This window comes from Somniosus microcephalus, chromosome 17 (assembly GCF_052327205.1).
Source record: "Somniosus microcephalus isolate GS21.2 chromosome 17, FLI_Smic_1.0, whole genome shotgun sequence".
Classification (NCBI taxonomy): Eukaryota; Metazoa; Chordata; class Chondrichthyes; order Squaliformes; family Somniosidae; genus Somniosus; species Somniosus microcephalus.
This window is the reverse complement of record NC_141003.1, coordinates 93,162,528-93,180,843: the sequence shown is the minus strand read 5'-3', so window position 1 is coordinate 93,180,843 and position 18,316 is coordinate 93,162,528. Positions and strand designations below refer to the sequence as shown.

Sequence of the window (18,316 nt, the reverse complement as noted above, 5' to 3'; positions counted from 1 at the left end):
CCTATCGAAGGAGTCATTAAAAGTGATAGCAGCAGCCCGTGCACGAGGTAAAAGATAGGTATCTGCATTCCTCTTTGCTCAGTCCAGGGAACACGCCTGGTCATAGGCAGCCTGTAACTCGAGGGTTTTATTCTCCAACTGACGCTGGCGTATGAAGGGAGACGTAATTCCATTAATAAAGGAATCGCGAATTAGCTCCTTCTGGTACTGCTCAGCTGTGACAGCTTTAAGGTTACAATCCTTGCTGAGCCTGCGAAGCTTTTGAAGGAATTCGGCAAGTGATTCCCCAGGTTGTTGTCGAGTTGTGGCCAATAGATGCCGAGCAAAAATTTTGTTTGGGGCCTTAACATACAGTCGCTGTAATATTAGGATAGCGGAGTCATAGTCTACACAGTCTTCGATATAGTCAAACACATGAGGCGGTACATAATTGGCAAGTATCTCTAATTTATCAGGAACATTCTCACCACACACCCTGAGGAAGTGGCTAAAGGTATGATACCAGTGTTTCCATACCTTAGCAGTTGTAAGTGAATTTGGGTCCAGGTCAAGACGGGCAGGTCTGAGTAGTTTGTCCATGATGGATTGATTTCTATGCCGGAGTTCCCTTCTGCAGTTGAAGTCATAGCTGGCTGTTCCTGAAATCACTCAGAGCGTGGAGTCGATAACAAGTTGATTAAATTGATGTAATAAAACTCACTACGCACTTGGTTTGAGCTTAAAGCAAGGCTTTAATCAACTTGTTTCAGAACATGGAGGTCTAGTTCTACTTCACTAGTTCCTTGTCTTACAAAATGTCCCTGGAAAGCTGGGCCCACGCCCGAGTATATATCCTCCTTGGACGGCGCCACCAGCTGGCTGTCCAGCGTTATTTCATGAGTAGTTTCTCGATGAATGATGAGATTTATAACAGGTCAACCTGGCACATCATGTGGCAGCCAGGGTTTACAGCATCAAGTGAAGTGAATCTGGCCATGGTGATGCCATCGCTGGCCTCCCGGCCAGCAATTTTGTCAAGGGCTGATGCCCTGTGTCCAATGCAGCATCAGGTGGGTGGGGAGGAGGTTGGCATTCCTGGTGCTGGTGCTGCTGTTGTGGCTGGTTGTGGTGCTGCTGCGGCTGCTCTTCCTCCGAATCGGATGACCAGGATGAGAGGATGTAAATGGTTCCCATCCCGTTGCTATAGATTTCAGATGAGGCAAGAAGTTTGCAAGCGCGCACTCAAAGTGGCCTGAAATTATTCCAATAAGGTAACACTGCAGATGGGTGTCAACTTGAACAGTCAAAGGTCATTAGATTTACAAAATCTTATCCCAAACCTCCAACATCCAGGTTGTTGCACTTGAATGTCAGCCATGTTACAGGAGCGCTTTTAAAGTGTTGCACCAATGACTACAAATCATGTCCTCGAGAAACTCGTCTCCTTGCAGCTGGCGTGTTTCTGACAAGATGGGAAACAGGAGCCAGAAGCACGAAAATAGGAAACCATGATAAAAATAGGATTAGCAAGGCAGTTAACAGCTGTTAACTGCCTTAACTACCTGTCCCACCAGTTGGAGTCGGGTCAGTTCAGGAGCGGCTGACCTGACACTCATGAAAATCGCATGGGGGCGAGTTGGCAGTCTGAAGCCATTTTTTCCGATTTTCACTGCTGGCCTGCCTCCAAACCCGCCTCCTCAGGGCTATTAAAATCGAGCCCAGTGTGTGAGGTAAAGGTTGCCTTCAATCAACTGCCTAACCTCAATTATTATGAACTGCAGTTACATTTCTGCATTACTGCTTAACTATACAAGCTAATGCTATTGTTAATATGCCAATATTCTGCTTGTCAGTGCTACGAGAATTGTTTTCTACTTTAGGAATCACTCAATCTAGAGCAACATTTATCATCACAGGAAATTGTTAACACAATGTGGAACCCACACTCAAACGGCGATTTTATATTAGGTAGTAAGATAAAAGTGGGCAACTAATGATGACAGATAAGAACATAAGAAATAGGAGCAGAAGTAGGCCATTCGGCCCTTCGAGCCTGCCTCACAAGGGCACAAGATGACTCACAAGTTTGACCCAGTTTCTGGAAAAATAGACAAGTTAAGAAAAATTGTAGGGAGTGCAAATGTACAAATGACATGGTCCAACAATCCTAGTTCAGTAAGTGATAATTAATTCAGCATTTGAAACTCAGTGTACTAAGGAGCTGAGGCGACGATACTGTCTGGGATGGTGGTCCATAGACAGGAGAAGTCAGTGACGTTTGCCCATTGATATTCAATGCCATTTGTTGGATTGATGCAGAATGTTGAGATGCAGAAGCTTTTGGCTGTGTGAGGATCTTGTTTGCAAAATGGCTACCACATCTGCCCACATACTCACTGTATGTTAATTAATTGTATATGAAGCACTTTGAGGTGTTTCTGAGATGTAATACGGTACAATACAAGTACAAGTCTTTCTTTTCTGCTGTTAGTATAAACATGAATGTCTGGTTTAACAGTCAGCAATTCTGGTGATGCTGTTGCTCCAATGAATCTTGTACATGATGGACTCCAGTTGTGGCTATCCAGTTTATTACGCTGCATGGCTTTGGACTGGCACAGACATGATGAGCTGAATGGCCTCCTTCTGTGTCATAAATTTCTATGATTCTACGTTCCAACATGTTTTTCTTTAGCTTGCCAAATACAACTACAATATTCTGTTAGTGGTTAGATACTATAGCCCTAAAAAGCTGACAACTTAAATAACAACCAACAACTCAAAGGGAGTCCTGGGCAGAGGTTTATGGCCAGAGCCACAGCAGTTGAATATCCCCTTACCTGCTTTTTATATTAAGATGGTTCAATTTAATGGGAAGTTATTCTTCCAGATTTCCTTTAATAATTCAGTTACGTTAAGTCTCATTGAAACTTATAAAATTCTAACAGGACTGGACAGACTGGATGTAGGAAGGATGTTCCCGATGGCCGGGGAGTCCAGAACCAGGAGTCACAGTCTAAGGATAAGGGGTAAGCCATTTTGGACAGAAATGGAGGAGGAATTTCTTAACCCAGAGAGTGGTGAACCTGTGGAATTCTCTACCACAGAAGGCAGTGGAGGCCAATTCATTAAATATATTCAAGAAGGAGTTGGATATATTTCTTAAGGCTAAAGGGATCAAGGGATGTGGGGAGAAGGCAGGGACAGGGTACTGAATTTGGATGATCAGCCATGATCTCATTGAATGGCGGAGCAGGCTCAAGGGGCCGAATAGCCGACTCCTGCTCCTATCTTCTATGTTTACTAAGTACACGGCTAACTAATCTGAAGGAAATAGTTTTACCTGTCTCCGCCGACCCGCTCATGATCTGTGTGATTCTCCAGCCTCTGCACAGCACACAATATTTTCAGCATTTTTTCACTTGTGTGGATCTTCCTTGACTTGCACATATGTGAACTCCATGCATGTGAGAAAATCCCAGGACATAATGGGATGACTTAACCAAAATACACCTCAGCCTGTTAAAATGCTGATTTCCATCAGCAAATGCTAACTCACAGACTGGGCTGGGAAACACTGACTGAGGGGAAGCACCACTGAATCTTACTCTTGTACTGTTGAGGCCTCGGAATGCTTCAAGGCAGGAATGGCAAGGATGTTCTGTTGATGCAATATTCACAAACAAGTCATCTCAATGATTCTGAATTGTGTTTTTCTTTTTAAAATGGTGACAAGCTCCGCTGATGGCTAAATTAATATTGATTGTGTAGCTTTTCTGTACAGACCAGAGAATCCGAGGCTTGATTCCCAATTTGTTCCAAATTGACTCATGCTGGGGTTTGCGGGTGGGAAGGGCAGTAGCCCAGGACAAAGCAGCCAATACTGTTTCTGTAGGGCCCAGAAGAACACTTTTGATCCACCGGGACCTACAGATACAATTTTTACACTGACCTGACACGACCTCAGCCTCCACCGGCTGTCCGCCAGGTTTTACTGAGTTAGGGTGAGCATTCCATTCAGTAGGCAGTTACAATAGCACTGTGGTCCTATCTAAATGATAGCAGTCCGATTTACATATATTTATGAAGCTCCAGTCTGAGTCAGGTGGGCACCACAACCACCCAAGAAAACAGCTGCGCTAAAATAGCAGTGGGCCGGAAACGAGCGGCAGGTGTAGCACTTGGATTTTAACTCCTGCTCTGCCTGGTTTCCACTGGGCAGAGGGAGTGAAAATTTCCCCTATGATGTGAACAGAACCAATTGATTGAATTACTGATTGTAACTTATCAACTATTTTATTACAAATCAGACAAGAGGGAACAGTTTATCTTTCAGATTCTTGGACTGAATTGCTGGAATACTGAAGCATGAATATATGCATGCAGCTCCTGTGATTATGCCCAGTTAATTTGGACAAATAAAAACTGTTTCGTACCTTTCAGACTTAAATACAAAGGAGTAAGAATCATCTGGAAAAGTCTGGATAAATAACTTTAAAATATGTGTCTGTCTCAATCAGCACCTTAGCGTGTAGATATTAATCACCTCTGGGTACACCGTCAGCTAGTTCAGTAACACTCATCTATTGTAAGCACGATTTCCCGAGAAATAAATCTATCAAAAGGAAACAAATGCTTAATTTTTCATGAGGTTCTTTCTTTATCGTTACTGTGGTATTCCATTGCCCGCAAATCACAGACGTGATTGTCGTACCCACATATGTACGTTGTGTACGTTGTAGGCTGAGCTGTTACAATGGTGACGCTGCTAGACCCCAAAACAACATTAGTTCATAGATTAGCAGAAATGAGCACTTTGATTATGGTTGACATGGCAGTCATTAAATATTTAGTAGAAATCCTCATTATTCATACACTCAGTGTTCCAGTGTTTTACGCTGGAAGGTGAGACTTTCAAGTTGTGCTTTTTTGTTAATTAGCTCTCGGTTATTTTTTTCTGGAATAAAATATGTTCTTTATTACAGTTACCATGTTAAACAAACTGATAACTTGCATTGATGTATTACCTTATTACATCTCTCAGAAACATCACATAGCACGTCACACATAATAAATTATGTCCCAGTGGCTTGTTATGTAGGCAAACGCAGCATCCATTTTGCACACAACCAGATATGGGAATGGTAGCGTAGAAGTAATGTCATTGGGCTAGTAATCCAGAGGCCTGGACTAATGATCCAAGAGGCGAAAGTTCAAATCCCACCACGGCAGCTGGGGAATTTAAATTCAGTTAATTAAATAAATCTGGAAAAATTACTAGTATCAGTAATGAAACTATCAAATTGTCGTAAAAAAATCCATCTGGTTCACTAATGTCCTTTAGGGAAGGAAATCTGCCGTCCTTACATGATCTGACCTATCTGTGACTCCAGACCCACATGCACTTTCTATTCTCCTCTAGGGCTTCCACTGTTTTTAGTCCTTTGTATCTGCCAAAAGCCTCCCTTTTTTTCCTAATCCATTCTTGTATATCCCTTGACATCCAGGGTTCCCTGGACTTGTTGGTCACACCCTTGACCTTTACGGGAACATGTTGGCGCTGTACTCTCTCTATTTCCTTTCTGAATGACTCCCACTGCTCTGGTTGTAGCAAACCGATACGAAACACAATAATAAGAATCAAACTGGATGGACCACTTGGCATCGACCTCGGCAACGGCGTACCCAGCCCAGTAGACTCTGCAAAGTCCTCCTCTGGGGACTTGTGCCAAAATTGGGAGAGCTGTCCCACAGACTAGTCAAGCAACAGCCTGACATAGTCATACTCACAGAATCATAACTTTCAGCCAATGTCACAAACTCTTCCATCACCATCCCTGGGTATGTCCTGTCCCACTGGCAGGGCAGACTCACCAGGGGTGGCAGCACAGTGGTATACAGTTGGGAAGGAATGGCCCTGGAAGTCCTCAACATTGACTCCAGACACCATGAAGTCTCATGGCTTCAGGTCAAGCATGGGCAAGGAAACCTCCTGCTGATTACCACCTACCGCCCTCCCTCAGCTGATGAATCAGTACTCCTCCATGTTGAACGCCACGTGGAATGAAGCACTGAGAGTAGCAAGGATACAGAATGTACTCTGGGTGGGGGACTTCAATGACCATCACCAAGAGTGTCTCGGTAGCACCACTACTGACCGAGCTGGCCAAGTCCTGAAGGACATAACTGCTAGTCTGGGCCTGCGGCAGGTGGTGAGAGAACCAACACGAGGGAAAAACCTACTTGACCTTGTCCTCACCAATCGCAGATGCATCTGTCCATGACAGTATTAGTAGCAGTGACCACTGCACAGAAATTGCGGAGACGAAGTCCCGTCTTCACACTGAGGACACCCTCCTTCGTGTTGTGTGGCACGACCACCGTGCTAAATGGGATAGATTCAGAACAGATCTAGCAGCTCAAAACTGGGCATCCATAAAGCGCTGTGGGCCATCAGCAGCAGCAGAATTGTATTCCACCACAATCTGTAACCTCATGGCCCGGCATATCCCTCATTCTACCATTACCATCAAGCCAGGGGACCCAACCCTGGTTCAATAAGGAGTGTAGAAGAGCGTGCCAGGAGCAGCACCAGGCGTACCTAAAAATGAGGTGCTAACCTGGGGAAGCTGCAACACAGGACTACATGCATGCTAAAAAGCAGAAGCAGCATGCTATAGACAGGGCTAAGCGATTCCACAATCAACGGATCAGATCAAAGCTCTGCAGTCCTGCCACATCCAGTTGTGAATAGTGGTGGACCATTAAACAACTAACGGGAGGAGGAGGCTCCAAGAATATCCCCATCCTCAATGATGGTGGAGCCCATCATGTGAGTGCAAAAAAAAGGCTGATGCATTTGCAACCATCTTCAGCCAGAAGTGCCACGTGGATGATCCATATCAGCCTACTCCCGAGGTCTCCACCATCACAGAAGCCAGTCTTCAGCTAATTTGATTCACTTCACGTGATATCAAGAAATGGCTGAGTGCACTGGATACAGCAAAGACTATGGGCCCCATCAACATTCTGGCTATCGTGCTGAAGATTTGTGCTCCAGAACTAGTCGCGCCTCGAGCCAAGCTGTTCCAGTACAGCTACAACACTGGCAACTATCCAACAATGTGAAAAACTGCCCAGGTATATCCTGTCCACAACAAGCAGGACAAATCCAACCCGGTCAATTACCGCCCCATCAGTCTACTCTCAATCATCAGCAAAGTGATGGAAGGTGTCATCGACTGCGCTATCAAGCGGCACTTACTCACCAATAACCTGCTCACTGATGCCCAGTTTGGGTTCCTCCAAGACCAATCGGCTCCCAACCTCATTACAGCTTTGGTCCAAACATGGACAAAGGAGCTGAAGTGAGGTGAGAGTGACTGCTCTTGACATCAAGGCAGCATTTGACCGAGTGTGGCATCAAAGAGCCCTCGTAAAACTGAAGTCAATGGGAATCGGGGGGAAAACGCTCCACTGGCTGGAGTCATACCTAGCACAAAGGAAGATGGTTGTGGTGGTTGAAGGTCAATCATCACAGCCCCAGGACATCACTGCAGGAGTTCCTCAGGGCAGTGTCCTAGGCCCAACCATCTTCAGCTGCTTCATCAATGACCTTCCCTCCAACATAAGGTCAGAAATGGGGATGTTTGCTGATGACTGCACAGTGTTCAGCGCCATTCACAACTCCTCAGATAATGAAGCATTGCAACAAGACCTGGACGACGTTCAGGCTTGGGCTGATAAGTGGCAGGTAACATTTGCGCCACAGAAGTGCCAGGCAATGAGTATCTCCAACAAGTGAGAGTCTAACCACCTCCCCTTGACATTCAATGGTATTACCATCGCCGAATCCCCCACCTACAACATCCTGGGGGTCATCATTGACCAGAAACTTAACTGGACCAGCCACATAAATACTGTGGCAACAAGAGCAGATCAGAGGCTGGGTATTCTGTGGCAAGTGTCTCACCTCCTGACTCCCCCAAGCCTTTCCACCATCTACAAGGCACAAGTAGGGAGTGTGATGGAATACTCTCCACCTGCCTGAATGAGTGCAGCTCCAACAACACTCAAGAAGCTTGACACCATCCAGGACAAAGCAGCCTGCTTGATTGGCATCAAGGGGAATGGGGAGAGAGCGCGAATATGGTATTGAGATAGAGGATCAGCTATGATCATATTGAATGGTGGAGCAGGCTCGAAGGGCCAAATAACATACTCTTGCTCCTTTTTTTCTATTGGCACTCCATCCACCACCTTAAACATTCACTCCCTCCACCACCGGCGCACCGTGGCTGCAGTGTGTACCATCTACAAGATGCACTGCAGCAACTCGCCAAGGCTTCTTCGGCAGCACCTCTCAAACCTGCAACCTCTTCCACCTAGAAGAACAAGGGCAGCAGGCGCATAGGTACACCACCACCTGGAAGTTCCCCTCCAAGTCACACACCATCCTGACTTAGAAGTATATCGCCGATCCTTCATTGTCGCTGGGCCAAAATTCTGGAACTCCCTCCACTGTGGGTGTACCTTCACCACACGGACTGCAGCGGTTCAAGAAGGCAGCTCACCACCACCTTCTCAAGGGGCAATTAGGGATGGGCAATAAATACTGGCCTTGCCAGTGATGCCCACATCCCATAAAATGAATAATAAAAAAAAAATCCCATTAACAACAATGTGATGATTGACCCATTAATCTGTTTTTTGGTTGTGTTGCCTGACGGAGGAATGTTGGCCAGGATGATCAGTGAACTTCTAGCTCTTCTTTGAATAGTGTTATGTGATTTTCACTTGACCTTGGCACGGATTTAAGGTTACACGGTCACTTTCTAGTCCCCTTGTGTGATCGTGCCTGCTATTGCTGCTCGTAATGGGGCCATTTTCTGGCCTACTGGTGTGGTTGTGGTTGTGGTAAACTTCTCCTCTTGTCCCCCCAACTCCAGTACTGCTAATTGCCAGAACTCTCCAGTACTGCCTCCAACTCACTGTGGGAAATGCCAGAGATAATCTGCTAGTTTTTCTTCAAAGCGAGGTTAGAAATCCTGTTTACGCCTGTTGTCCAGGATTCTTCTTCTTAGGCAGTCCCTCGGAACCGAGGATGGCTTGCTTCCACATTAAAAATGAGTTTGCAGGTGACTGATGAGTCCAATGCGGGACCCACAGTCTCTGTCACAGGTTGGGCAGACGGTGGTTGAAGGGGTGGGTGGGTGGGGTGCTTGGGTTGACGTGCGCTCCTTGCGCTGCCTGCACTTGGCTTTCGCTTGCTCCCGGCGAAGAGACTAGAGGTGTTCGGCGCCTTCCCGGATGCTTCTCCTCCACTTTGTGTGGTCTTGGGCCAGGGACTCCCAGGTGTCGGTGGGGATGTTGCACTTTTTCAAAGAGGCTTTGAGGGTGTCCTTGAAGCGTTTCCTCTGCCCACCTGGGGCTCTCTTGCCGTGCCGGAGCTCCGAGTAGAGCGCTTGTTTTGGGAGTCTCGTATTGGGCATGCGGACAATGTGACTCGTCCATCGGAGCTGATTGAGCGATTATATTAGAAGATGATGTCAAATTTTATTGAATATTGTATTGTGTCGAACTGTTTGTCATAAAAATCCTGCTGCACCTCTATTTTCTTAATTATACAGTGAAACGCACACATTTTGGTGACATTAGCCGAGGGATCCCTTTGGAGCATATGGACTTTGAGTATTAGACTTAGCGTCTTGTATTTGATTTGTTCTCAGTTATTGCTCTTTACTTCCTCCCCAGTCTTTTTACCTGAAGTTGTTCTGCAATACCTTTCAGCATCAGCGGCTATAGAATATGACCCTGTGCCTTGTGGCGGATTTCAGAACCAATGACAACATTCAACTGTGTGTTTGCGAGTTTACACATGCAGGGCTGTTGAAAGTCTAATGGTTAGATTTTGGTGGGGGGTCAGCGGGCACGATCGATGGTGGGTCGGGTGGGAAAGTGTTTTTTCCCCTCAGTGGGTCAGGACCCTGCTGTGAACCCACCGCCAAGCGCCTTTCCCACATGTCGGGTCTGTCAGCGCAGCGGCGGGGGAGGCAATTAAAATCATTAGTGGCTTGTTTACAGCCACTTATCAATGGTTTTCTCCCCAGCTTTTTTGATTTGACAGGTCGCCCACTGGTTTCCCCGCTGTGCCTAGACCTCGTCTGTGAAGCTGAGGTGGGAGGTCAGAGGCCAGTGGATCAGCTGATGAGTTGACAGCTTCAAATGTCAAGTCAAAGCTCCCAGCTGATTGAGAAATGTTCCCTTAACCACTAGCTTCTCTAAACTGCATTTCCACTACAGATTCAGGATGCTGCAAGTCTTTACAGAAGTCTCCATCCAGTCTGACCTCATTACCTCACCCACCATTGACAGATTGCTTCTGTCATCTCAGCCTCACCTGCCATCTATTCCATTAGCATGGTTGCACTTGAAACTCTTTCACCTTGGTCCTCAGAATCCCACCACAATCAGCCTTAACACCAGCATCACCAACAACAACACCAACCTTCTCCACAATCAACTGATGCTGCACAGGACACAAGGCATCAGCACCCGACCACATTGCTGCCCGAGAGGCCAGGGATGGCCTCACCATGGCCAGATTTACTTCACTTGACGCTGTACAACCTGGCTGCCACATGATGCGCCAGGTTAGCACCACCCCACAGCAGCACCATAAAGCATCCCTACAATGCCCAAACCATTCCTTTCACACTCACCACCACTGCGGGGGTTTACCATTATGTCTCACCATTCACTGCAACTCACTAAGCCACTTCTAAGAATCTGTTCAAGAACGCAGCCTTGAAAATAAAGGTTTCAATGTTTGACACACATTAACAGAAACTTTACATGATCATTGCATAAAACACCCAAATGCCTACCCTTGTGTGTTGTTGGTTGGTATGATTGCACTAGGATGAGGGTGCGTGTGAGGGGTGGCTAGTGAGATGGGGATGTGATAATATAGATAGAGAGGGGTGGGTGGAGGTGCAAGGTAAATTGGTGTGAGTAATGATGTGCAGGAGTAGGGTAGGGAAGGCAGGGTGATGTGGATGTGATGAGAGGCACAGCAGGATGAGGTTGAGTGTGGCTTTGTACTAATGTTTCGTGATCTACTGAGATCATTGAAACGTTTGCAGCACTGCACCCAGGTCCTCCTGACCACATCCCTGCTTGTGCCCACCTCTGTAATGTGCAACCAGGCTGTGTTGATCTCCTGAGGAGGTCTCTTCCACCCATGGGAAGGAAGAGGACCTCCCTGTGTGCTGTGACTCCCTCCATAAGCATATGGAGGGAGTCATGGGAGAGCCTGGGTGCAGCCCTCTGCCTCTGTGCAGTGCTTGTCAGTGTTTGCAGCAGCTCAATGCTGTCGAACACTGACAGCACAAATGTCAAAAGAAAGTCGGCCACGGTCCCTTTAAGGAAACCGGTTGATGATGCGTCATCAAATGACAGCAACAGACCCGCTTCCTCTAATTGGCCAGGAAATGTGCTGGGCAGGGCTTAACGAGCCCAATCAGGGGAATTTCTTTTCAGAGGCCGGGATGGGAATAGCAGTGGGGTTGGGACCCGCCACTGGCATTGCCCACCATGGACCCGCCGAGGTTAGTAAAATCGCAGCCTGTGTTAGGGTAACAATCAGCAACTGAACTGGTGCTTCATGCTACTGGATGCACCAGCCCTGCCTTGTTTATATGCACTGGGCTGTCTCGGGTATCAGTGCTATAATATAAACATAGTTAAAGATGGCCCCAAAAAGAGTCCTCAAATTGTCAAGCTTGCTAAAGAGAACAAATATATTGCTTCAACATTCCTATATTTTATCCCGGCGATACTTTCTTCCCTAATGTTTATGATATTTGAAGCTCTGATGAGCAGACCATTAACTATGATATCTCAATTGTTCTGCTGTGCAGCCCAAGGCTGTTTGCTGATGTGGGTTTTTTTCTGCAAGCAAGAATATAGACATCATAGTGCCTATGCTGTAGGTATGTCTGGAAACTTCAATTAGGTTGCTTGACCCTTTCCAAACTGACCCGAGCACTTCACACTCTTCTAGACTGAACCCTTTAAACCATGGTATATTTTACAAAGAAATACTCCATTTTCCTGACTTGCTGTTTAACCTTTGCTCAAAGTCTCCAACTTAATAACTTTATTAAAATAGGCCTGTATCAATATTTTACATAAGAATTGTTTGTGCACCAGACAGAAAATAGACAAATGAGGAGTCCAAGCACAGATGTTTAGATGTACTGTCACTATTATGGGATAAACCCATGAATTAAAATTAATTCCTGGGAGGTTGATTTTTTTTATATTCCTTCCTCGGATGTAGGTGTCGCTGGCAAGGCCAGTATTTATTGCCCATTCCTAATTGCCCTTGAGAAGGTGGTGGTGAGCTGCCTTCTTGAACCGTTGCAGTCCGTGTGGTGAAGGTACTCCCACAGTGTTGTTAGGGAGGGAGTGCCAGGATTTTGACCCAGCGACGATGAAAGAACAGCGATATATTTCTAAGTCAGGATGGTTTGTGACTTGGAGGGGAACTTGGAGGTGGTGGTGTTCCCATGCGCCTGCTGCCCTTGTCCTTCTAGGTGATAGAGGTCACGAGTTTGGGAGGTGCTGCCGAAGAAGGCTTGGCGAGTCGCTGCAGTGCATTTTTTAGACGGTACACACTACAGCCATGGTGCGCCAGTGGTGGTGGGAGTGAATGTTTAAGGTGGTGGATGGGGTGCCAATCAAGCGGGCTGCTTTGTCCTGGATGGTGTCGAACTTCTTGAGTGTTGTTGGAGCTGTGCTCATCCAGGCAAGTGGAGAGTATTCTATCACACTCCTGGCTTGTGCCTTGTAGATGGTGGAAAAGCTTGGGGGAGTCAGAAGGTGAGACACTCACCACAGAATACCCAGCTTCTGACCTGCTCTTGTGGCTACAGTATTTATGTGGCTGGTCCAGTTAAGTTTCTGGTCAATGGTGACCTCCAGGATGTTGATGGTGGTGGATTCGGCAATGGTTATACCCGTTGAATGTCAAGGGGCAGTGGTTAGACTCTCTCTTGTTGGGGATAGTCATTGCCTGGCACTTGTGTGGCACGAATGTTACTTGCCACTTAACAACCCAAGCCTGAATGTCGTCCAGGTCTTGCTGCATGTGGGCATGGACTGCTTCATTATCTGAGGAGTTGCGAATGGAACTGAACACTGTGCTATCATCAGCGAACATCCCCACTTCTGACCTTATTATGGAGGGAAGGTCATTAATGAAGCAACTGAAGATGGTTGGGCCTAGGACACTGCCCTGAGGAACTCCTGCAGCGATGTCCTGGGGCTGTGATGATTGGCCTTCAACCACCACAACCATCTTCCTTTGTGCTCGGTATGACTTCAGCCACCTGACTTAAACAGAAGGTTAAAACAAAAACACCAGACAGAAAACTCCTTCAAAGGAACAGAATATAAAGACTGAGGGCCCACAATTCTGACATTTGGCTGGGCACACCTCGGGTGTTGCTGATGGGGGGAGGGAAATGTGGCAGAACCCAATTCTGCTGGGATGCCCGTCGGTGGAGAGGAGCCTGGGAAATTCCAATAGGGTGTCTGCGGGTGGATCTACTGCAGCCCTCCCCCACAGTAAACGGATGTGGCTGCGCGAGTTCCAAGGATATTGTGTCCTGTATACTCCTGAAGGACCCAATAGAACCTATGCTTGCTGAGAGTAGGTGCAGATTTCACCATTGGCCTAGTAATGGCTCCAGAATGTAAGCAGGTAACTGATCTTGAAGATGATCGATTATCTTCAAGATCTCCTATAGCCACCTGAATCAAGTGGGGCTTAATGAATATGTTTAAATGGGGGGTCAAATGATGCAGCTCAGACCCCAGTGTGATTTTCATGTCAATCGCTACTTCCTAAATCTGCTGATAAATCATGGGCGGTACTTGTCAGGAGGTGGCAATTCTCAATGCTACTTAAAGGGTTCATTAGTTGCAGTAGGGGATAGCTCAAAGTAAGGTGGGGGATTTGTCGGGGGGGGGGGGCGGTGCCCAGCCCTTATTTTTCTTTGATTTGTTTGGGAGTTTTGAACCTCAAGAGTTCCTCAACTTCAATTTCTCACTACTGGGGTGTTCTTTAAGTTTCTCCCATACTGAAATAAGCAGCTCCATTGACTTTGGCCTTTCTAGCCTTACTTACCCCTTTAAGGTACTGTTGCAGGCCCACGATCAGTGGCTGCCCATCGGATAGCCTGCCCTCCCAAATGTTGAGTTGCCTATAACCAGCACGACTCGTGCTGGCAGCTCGCCTATTCAATGCTAATGAGGTCCGACCGCCAAAATCGATTGGACCTCCTGCCCGCTCGATCTGCGCTCCACACCAAAATAAACCCACATTAATTTTAAGCTACAGAAGGTTGTTTTTCAATATTGACAACACTTTGTGAAAAGCCATTAACTTCTGCACAGCAGACTTCAAATTAACATGTCAAGCTCCATAGATACATTTTGCTCGATGATTTCTTTCAACTTGCAAACATGCGAGTTATAAATAGATACACTTCTTGTTGATAAAATACAGCATTTTAATGAAGTAAATGAAATGAAAGTTAAATTATCCAACGGGCTGGCAGTGTAGTGATTAAAGAAGCTATGTTTAGAAAGCAACACACACAAAGTGGGGAGTGAGAGAGTTCACAAAACTAGTAGGTCACTAACGAGATCTTAAGAGCAGTGCAATAGATGGGGAGGCCCGGCGGAGAATCTAAGCTCCGCTTGATATTAATGCCAGATGGTGAACTGCCAATCTTACTCGGTGCACCACTGGGTGTTAGAGATACTCAGCCAATGTAAAAAAGGTGGTGGGCAAAATAAAATAGGCAAGGGGTTCCGTATTAGGTTGCACTTTAGCATTTCATAGTAGTTGATGAAATAATGGCAAAAGTCAAGGAAATATCTGCTGTCAGCCATTCCATCCTCTTTGCCAGAATACAGCAGCCAGGAGTATTACACAGTGGGAGAAAGTGATTTGAAATACATTGACAAGCAGTTCACAAACACAACATCTGCAATTCCATCACTAATTTAGAGAAGATTGCTGAGGCAAAATGAATGCTTCAAATCAATGATTTAATAAGTACTTAAGAATGCTGGCAATGCATTCCCATCTGCCGCTTGTGTAGAGAATTATGAAGATCTTTAATAATGTTGATCTCCTTACCTCCTTCAGACTTGGGCGATCCTTCTGACATCACCTTCCTTATGGCGAGTTGCCTTTGGTCTTTGTTCTCATTGGCTGGTGAAGGCAGATTGTCAGACTGAGTTCCTTGAATAGGGACGCCTGCAATGCTGTGTCTGTGCTTCCTGGCATGATTTTGAGCCTGACCGCTTTTATGTGCTGTGGCAGTGTGGGTGAAATGGAAACCCAGAGTATGTATCCTCAGATGGAACCAGCTTAAGTGTTTTTCATGCAAACAGAAGTGTTTCATTTAAATAAGTGTAAACACCAAAAAGAGAAATATCATGCAGAGCATTAAGGAGTCAAAACTGGCCAGTTCCTTTGCCAAGACCTAATTACATTTAATTTGGACAAATATTACTGTAACGTGGAATGTTGACCACAAGTGTCCCACAGACAGGATTCAGAGTTGTAAACAGTAATACAGTCAAAACGCATTAATAAGAACTCTGGTGGAATGAGGACCCTATGTATCTATGAACTCAGACTGTAGGTCCCTGTATTTAATTGTGTTATGCTACATGATGATGATCCGATTGTGGGATAGTAATCACTTTTTCTAGTCCCAGGGAGTTCTTACTAATGACGATTATCTGTACGTGTAATGGATTAATTATCCAACACTAACCTGCATGCAATACCGTAAATAAAAACAGATAATTTAATACTGTAAAGCTATTATTTAGGATCATATTTGAATAGAGAGATCCATATTCTGGTCACACGAATTTCATACTGCAATTGGATACAATAACAAGAGGCCTGCCTGCTCTACATTTTAAAATACAGCTACAGTTTCTCGGTTTATGCACAAACTTGCCCTTGTTGCAAAAGTGAACCACTATAAATCAGAGTCTGGATGAACAAATCATCACAGAGATATAATGATAAATTATGATGCAATGATGTGTTAAGTTTTAAGTTCTGTTGGGCAATGTAATTAACAGTATAGAGGCCCACAGTGTTCTTCAATGATTAATAATACATCTTGTGTTGCATTGCCCACAGGGCACAGCGGTGTGCTAATCCTATATTTACTGTTAATACATACTATTGTGCATGCTCCTGTTATAATCATCATTTCATTTATGTAATAGTTACTAGTCTTGTCCAGTGCTAGTAATTACTTGTCTCTTTCAGCAAGACCTGGCTTGGTACTGGAGCTAACATCATAGAAGCTCTGCTGTGTGTTCTAGTCCATCATTACTTGTCCTAGAACAACTCATAATATCCAAAATCAATTTACGAAACTAGGCACATATCATATATAGCCCAAAATGCAGCTGACATCTGTTTTATGAAAGAAATATTTAAGTGACAAAAGACAGACTTGCATTAAAAAGTTCTGAATTGGTAGCTTTTTCTTCTAGTTTTTTTTCTAAAATGAAGTACAGTGCATTGCATTTTAGAATTAAAGGTAGTTTGTGAACAGACCAACTACATCACTCCAACTGCATAAAGCAGGTCTGTTCTGTTGGGCTATTCTACCCAATTGCAGCGCCATTGCCAGACGTCAAAATGGCACAGCTGTAAGCACCGCATAAGGCGGACAGTTGCTTTTTTTAAGATATATCTTTAAGGTACTGTCAACCCGTTCACCCTTCCACCATAGATAGCAAATGCTCAAAGTTCTGCAAGTGTTTATTTGAGTTTTGATCTACATGAAAGTGCTTTTTAACTATCAAACATGCTGTCCCATGGAATTATAGGATGTGGATACACACCTACAATTACCAGCATAGGATCGTCTGGGTTGTGTCAGAAGGAGATGAGGGAGAGAGAGGAAGATCAGTGTCAGAATCTTGGACACTCTTATGATTTGCTCAGAATGTCACTTCCAGCGGTCTGGTGGCAGGTCAATTGCTTATCGTGCAACTGAAAAGACTCAAAGACAGGGAGAAAATAAAATTATTAAAATGCAGCGGTCCAGGGGGAACATTAACTTCAACAGAATGACAAATAAATTTAATCTTTTTGATAAGAAAATAAAAACATTGCACACCGACATCGGTTTATATTACCTATAAGAAACTTTGTTCAAACCCATATATACACAACAGATTTGTGTTGGTGAAGGGGCTAACAGTACAGGAACAGCCAGTTTCACTGCCTTATCCCAAATTAAATGTCACAGTTAGGAAAGTGATCAGTGATATATAAATACGAATATACAAAGAGGTACCACTACACAGTGAGCAGATTGTGCCGACAGTAAGAGAGAACTGAAGAAAACCAGAGTAACTGAGGCTCAGAAAGTTAAGGGAGCTAAGAAAAAAGGCAACAGATGAACGTTAAGCTGCCATGCTGAGGAAGTTATTTGCGTCGTTTACTTGGCTGGAGTCGGAGCTGCTGCACGGCTGCCTCTGCTGCAGCAATGGCGGCCCCAGCATCCTCTAGGTGGGTCTGAGTGACGCTGGTTTTGCTTTGACTTCGTGATGGTCCATGAGAACGTAAATGTCCTTCTGAAGATGATTTTGAGCTAGCAGGACTGCTCTGGGATTTCTCAATGGTGGGAACGTGCATCTCTGAGGAAACAAAAATTGGTGATGAATGTAGTTATCAGTTGCACTGAGATATTCAATATTATTTATTTTAAGTGATTTATTTTCTGCCTTCAAGTCTTTACACATTTCTTCTTTGACAATGACCACAGGCTACAGATCTACTTCAGATAATGTTACTCTCTAACTGGCCACCAGAAATATCGAAGTGATCTGTGGGATAGGTCCTTCTCCAGTACTTGCTTCTTCTTTCTGGGTCCCCATGCCAGCAGACACCATGGGATAAATTTACGTCTTCACTGAGTGGGCGGTAATCTGGCGGAGCAGTTCATCGTCCGTTGTAGAACCCATCTGATTTTTATGAAAATCCCATCAATTCGCAAATATCTTAAGGTTTTGATACCAACAAATCTTGGCACTCAGATTTAGGATTTATCCACCAACAACAACTTGCATTTATATAGCGCCTTTATCGTAGTAATGAGGCAACCATGCTAAGCAGAGATCTTTGCAAACCTCTAGTCCAAAGAAATTCAAACAAGTCAAACCAGTGGGTAAAAAACATGAAGTGCCATTGAAACTGAGTTCTGTGGGCTAAATTGCC

General features: G+C 45.1%; 1 protein-coding gene across 5 annotated transcripts in view; it reads right to left on the bottom strand.

Moving 5' to 3' along the window:
* The window catches only part of LOC147105924 (protein piccolo-like), a 917,910-nt gene that overhangs the window by 176,845 nt on the left and 722,749 nt on the right, over nucleotides 1–18,316 (bottom strand). For 4 of the 5 annotated variants that reach the window (XM_086010851.1, XM_086010852.1, XM_086010853.1 and 1 more), the window contains 2 exons: nucleotides 17,542–17,736; nucleotides 15,194–15,370 (listed from right to left, as the gene is read on the bottom strand). In XM_086010851.1, coding sequence (XP_085866977.1) covers nucleotides 15,194–15,370; nucleotides 17,542–17,736 — 372 coding nt within the window. The remainder of the gene's footprint in view (nucleotides 1–15,193; nucleotides 15,371–17,541; nucleotides 17,737–18,316) is intronic. The other variant, XM_086010854.1, reaches the window with a different exon arrangement.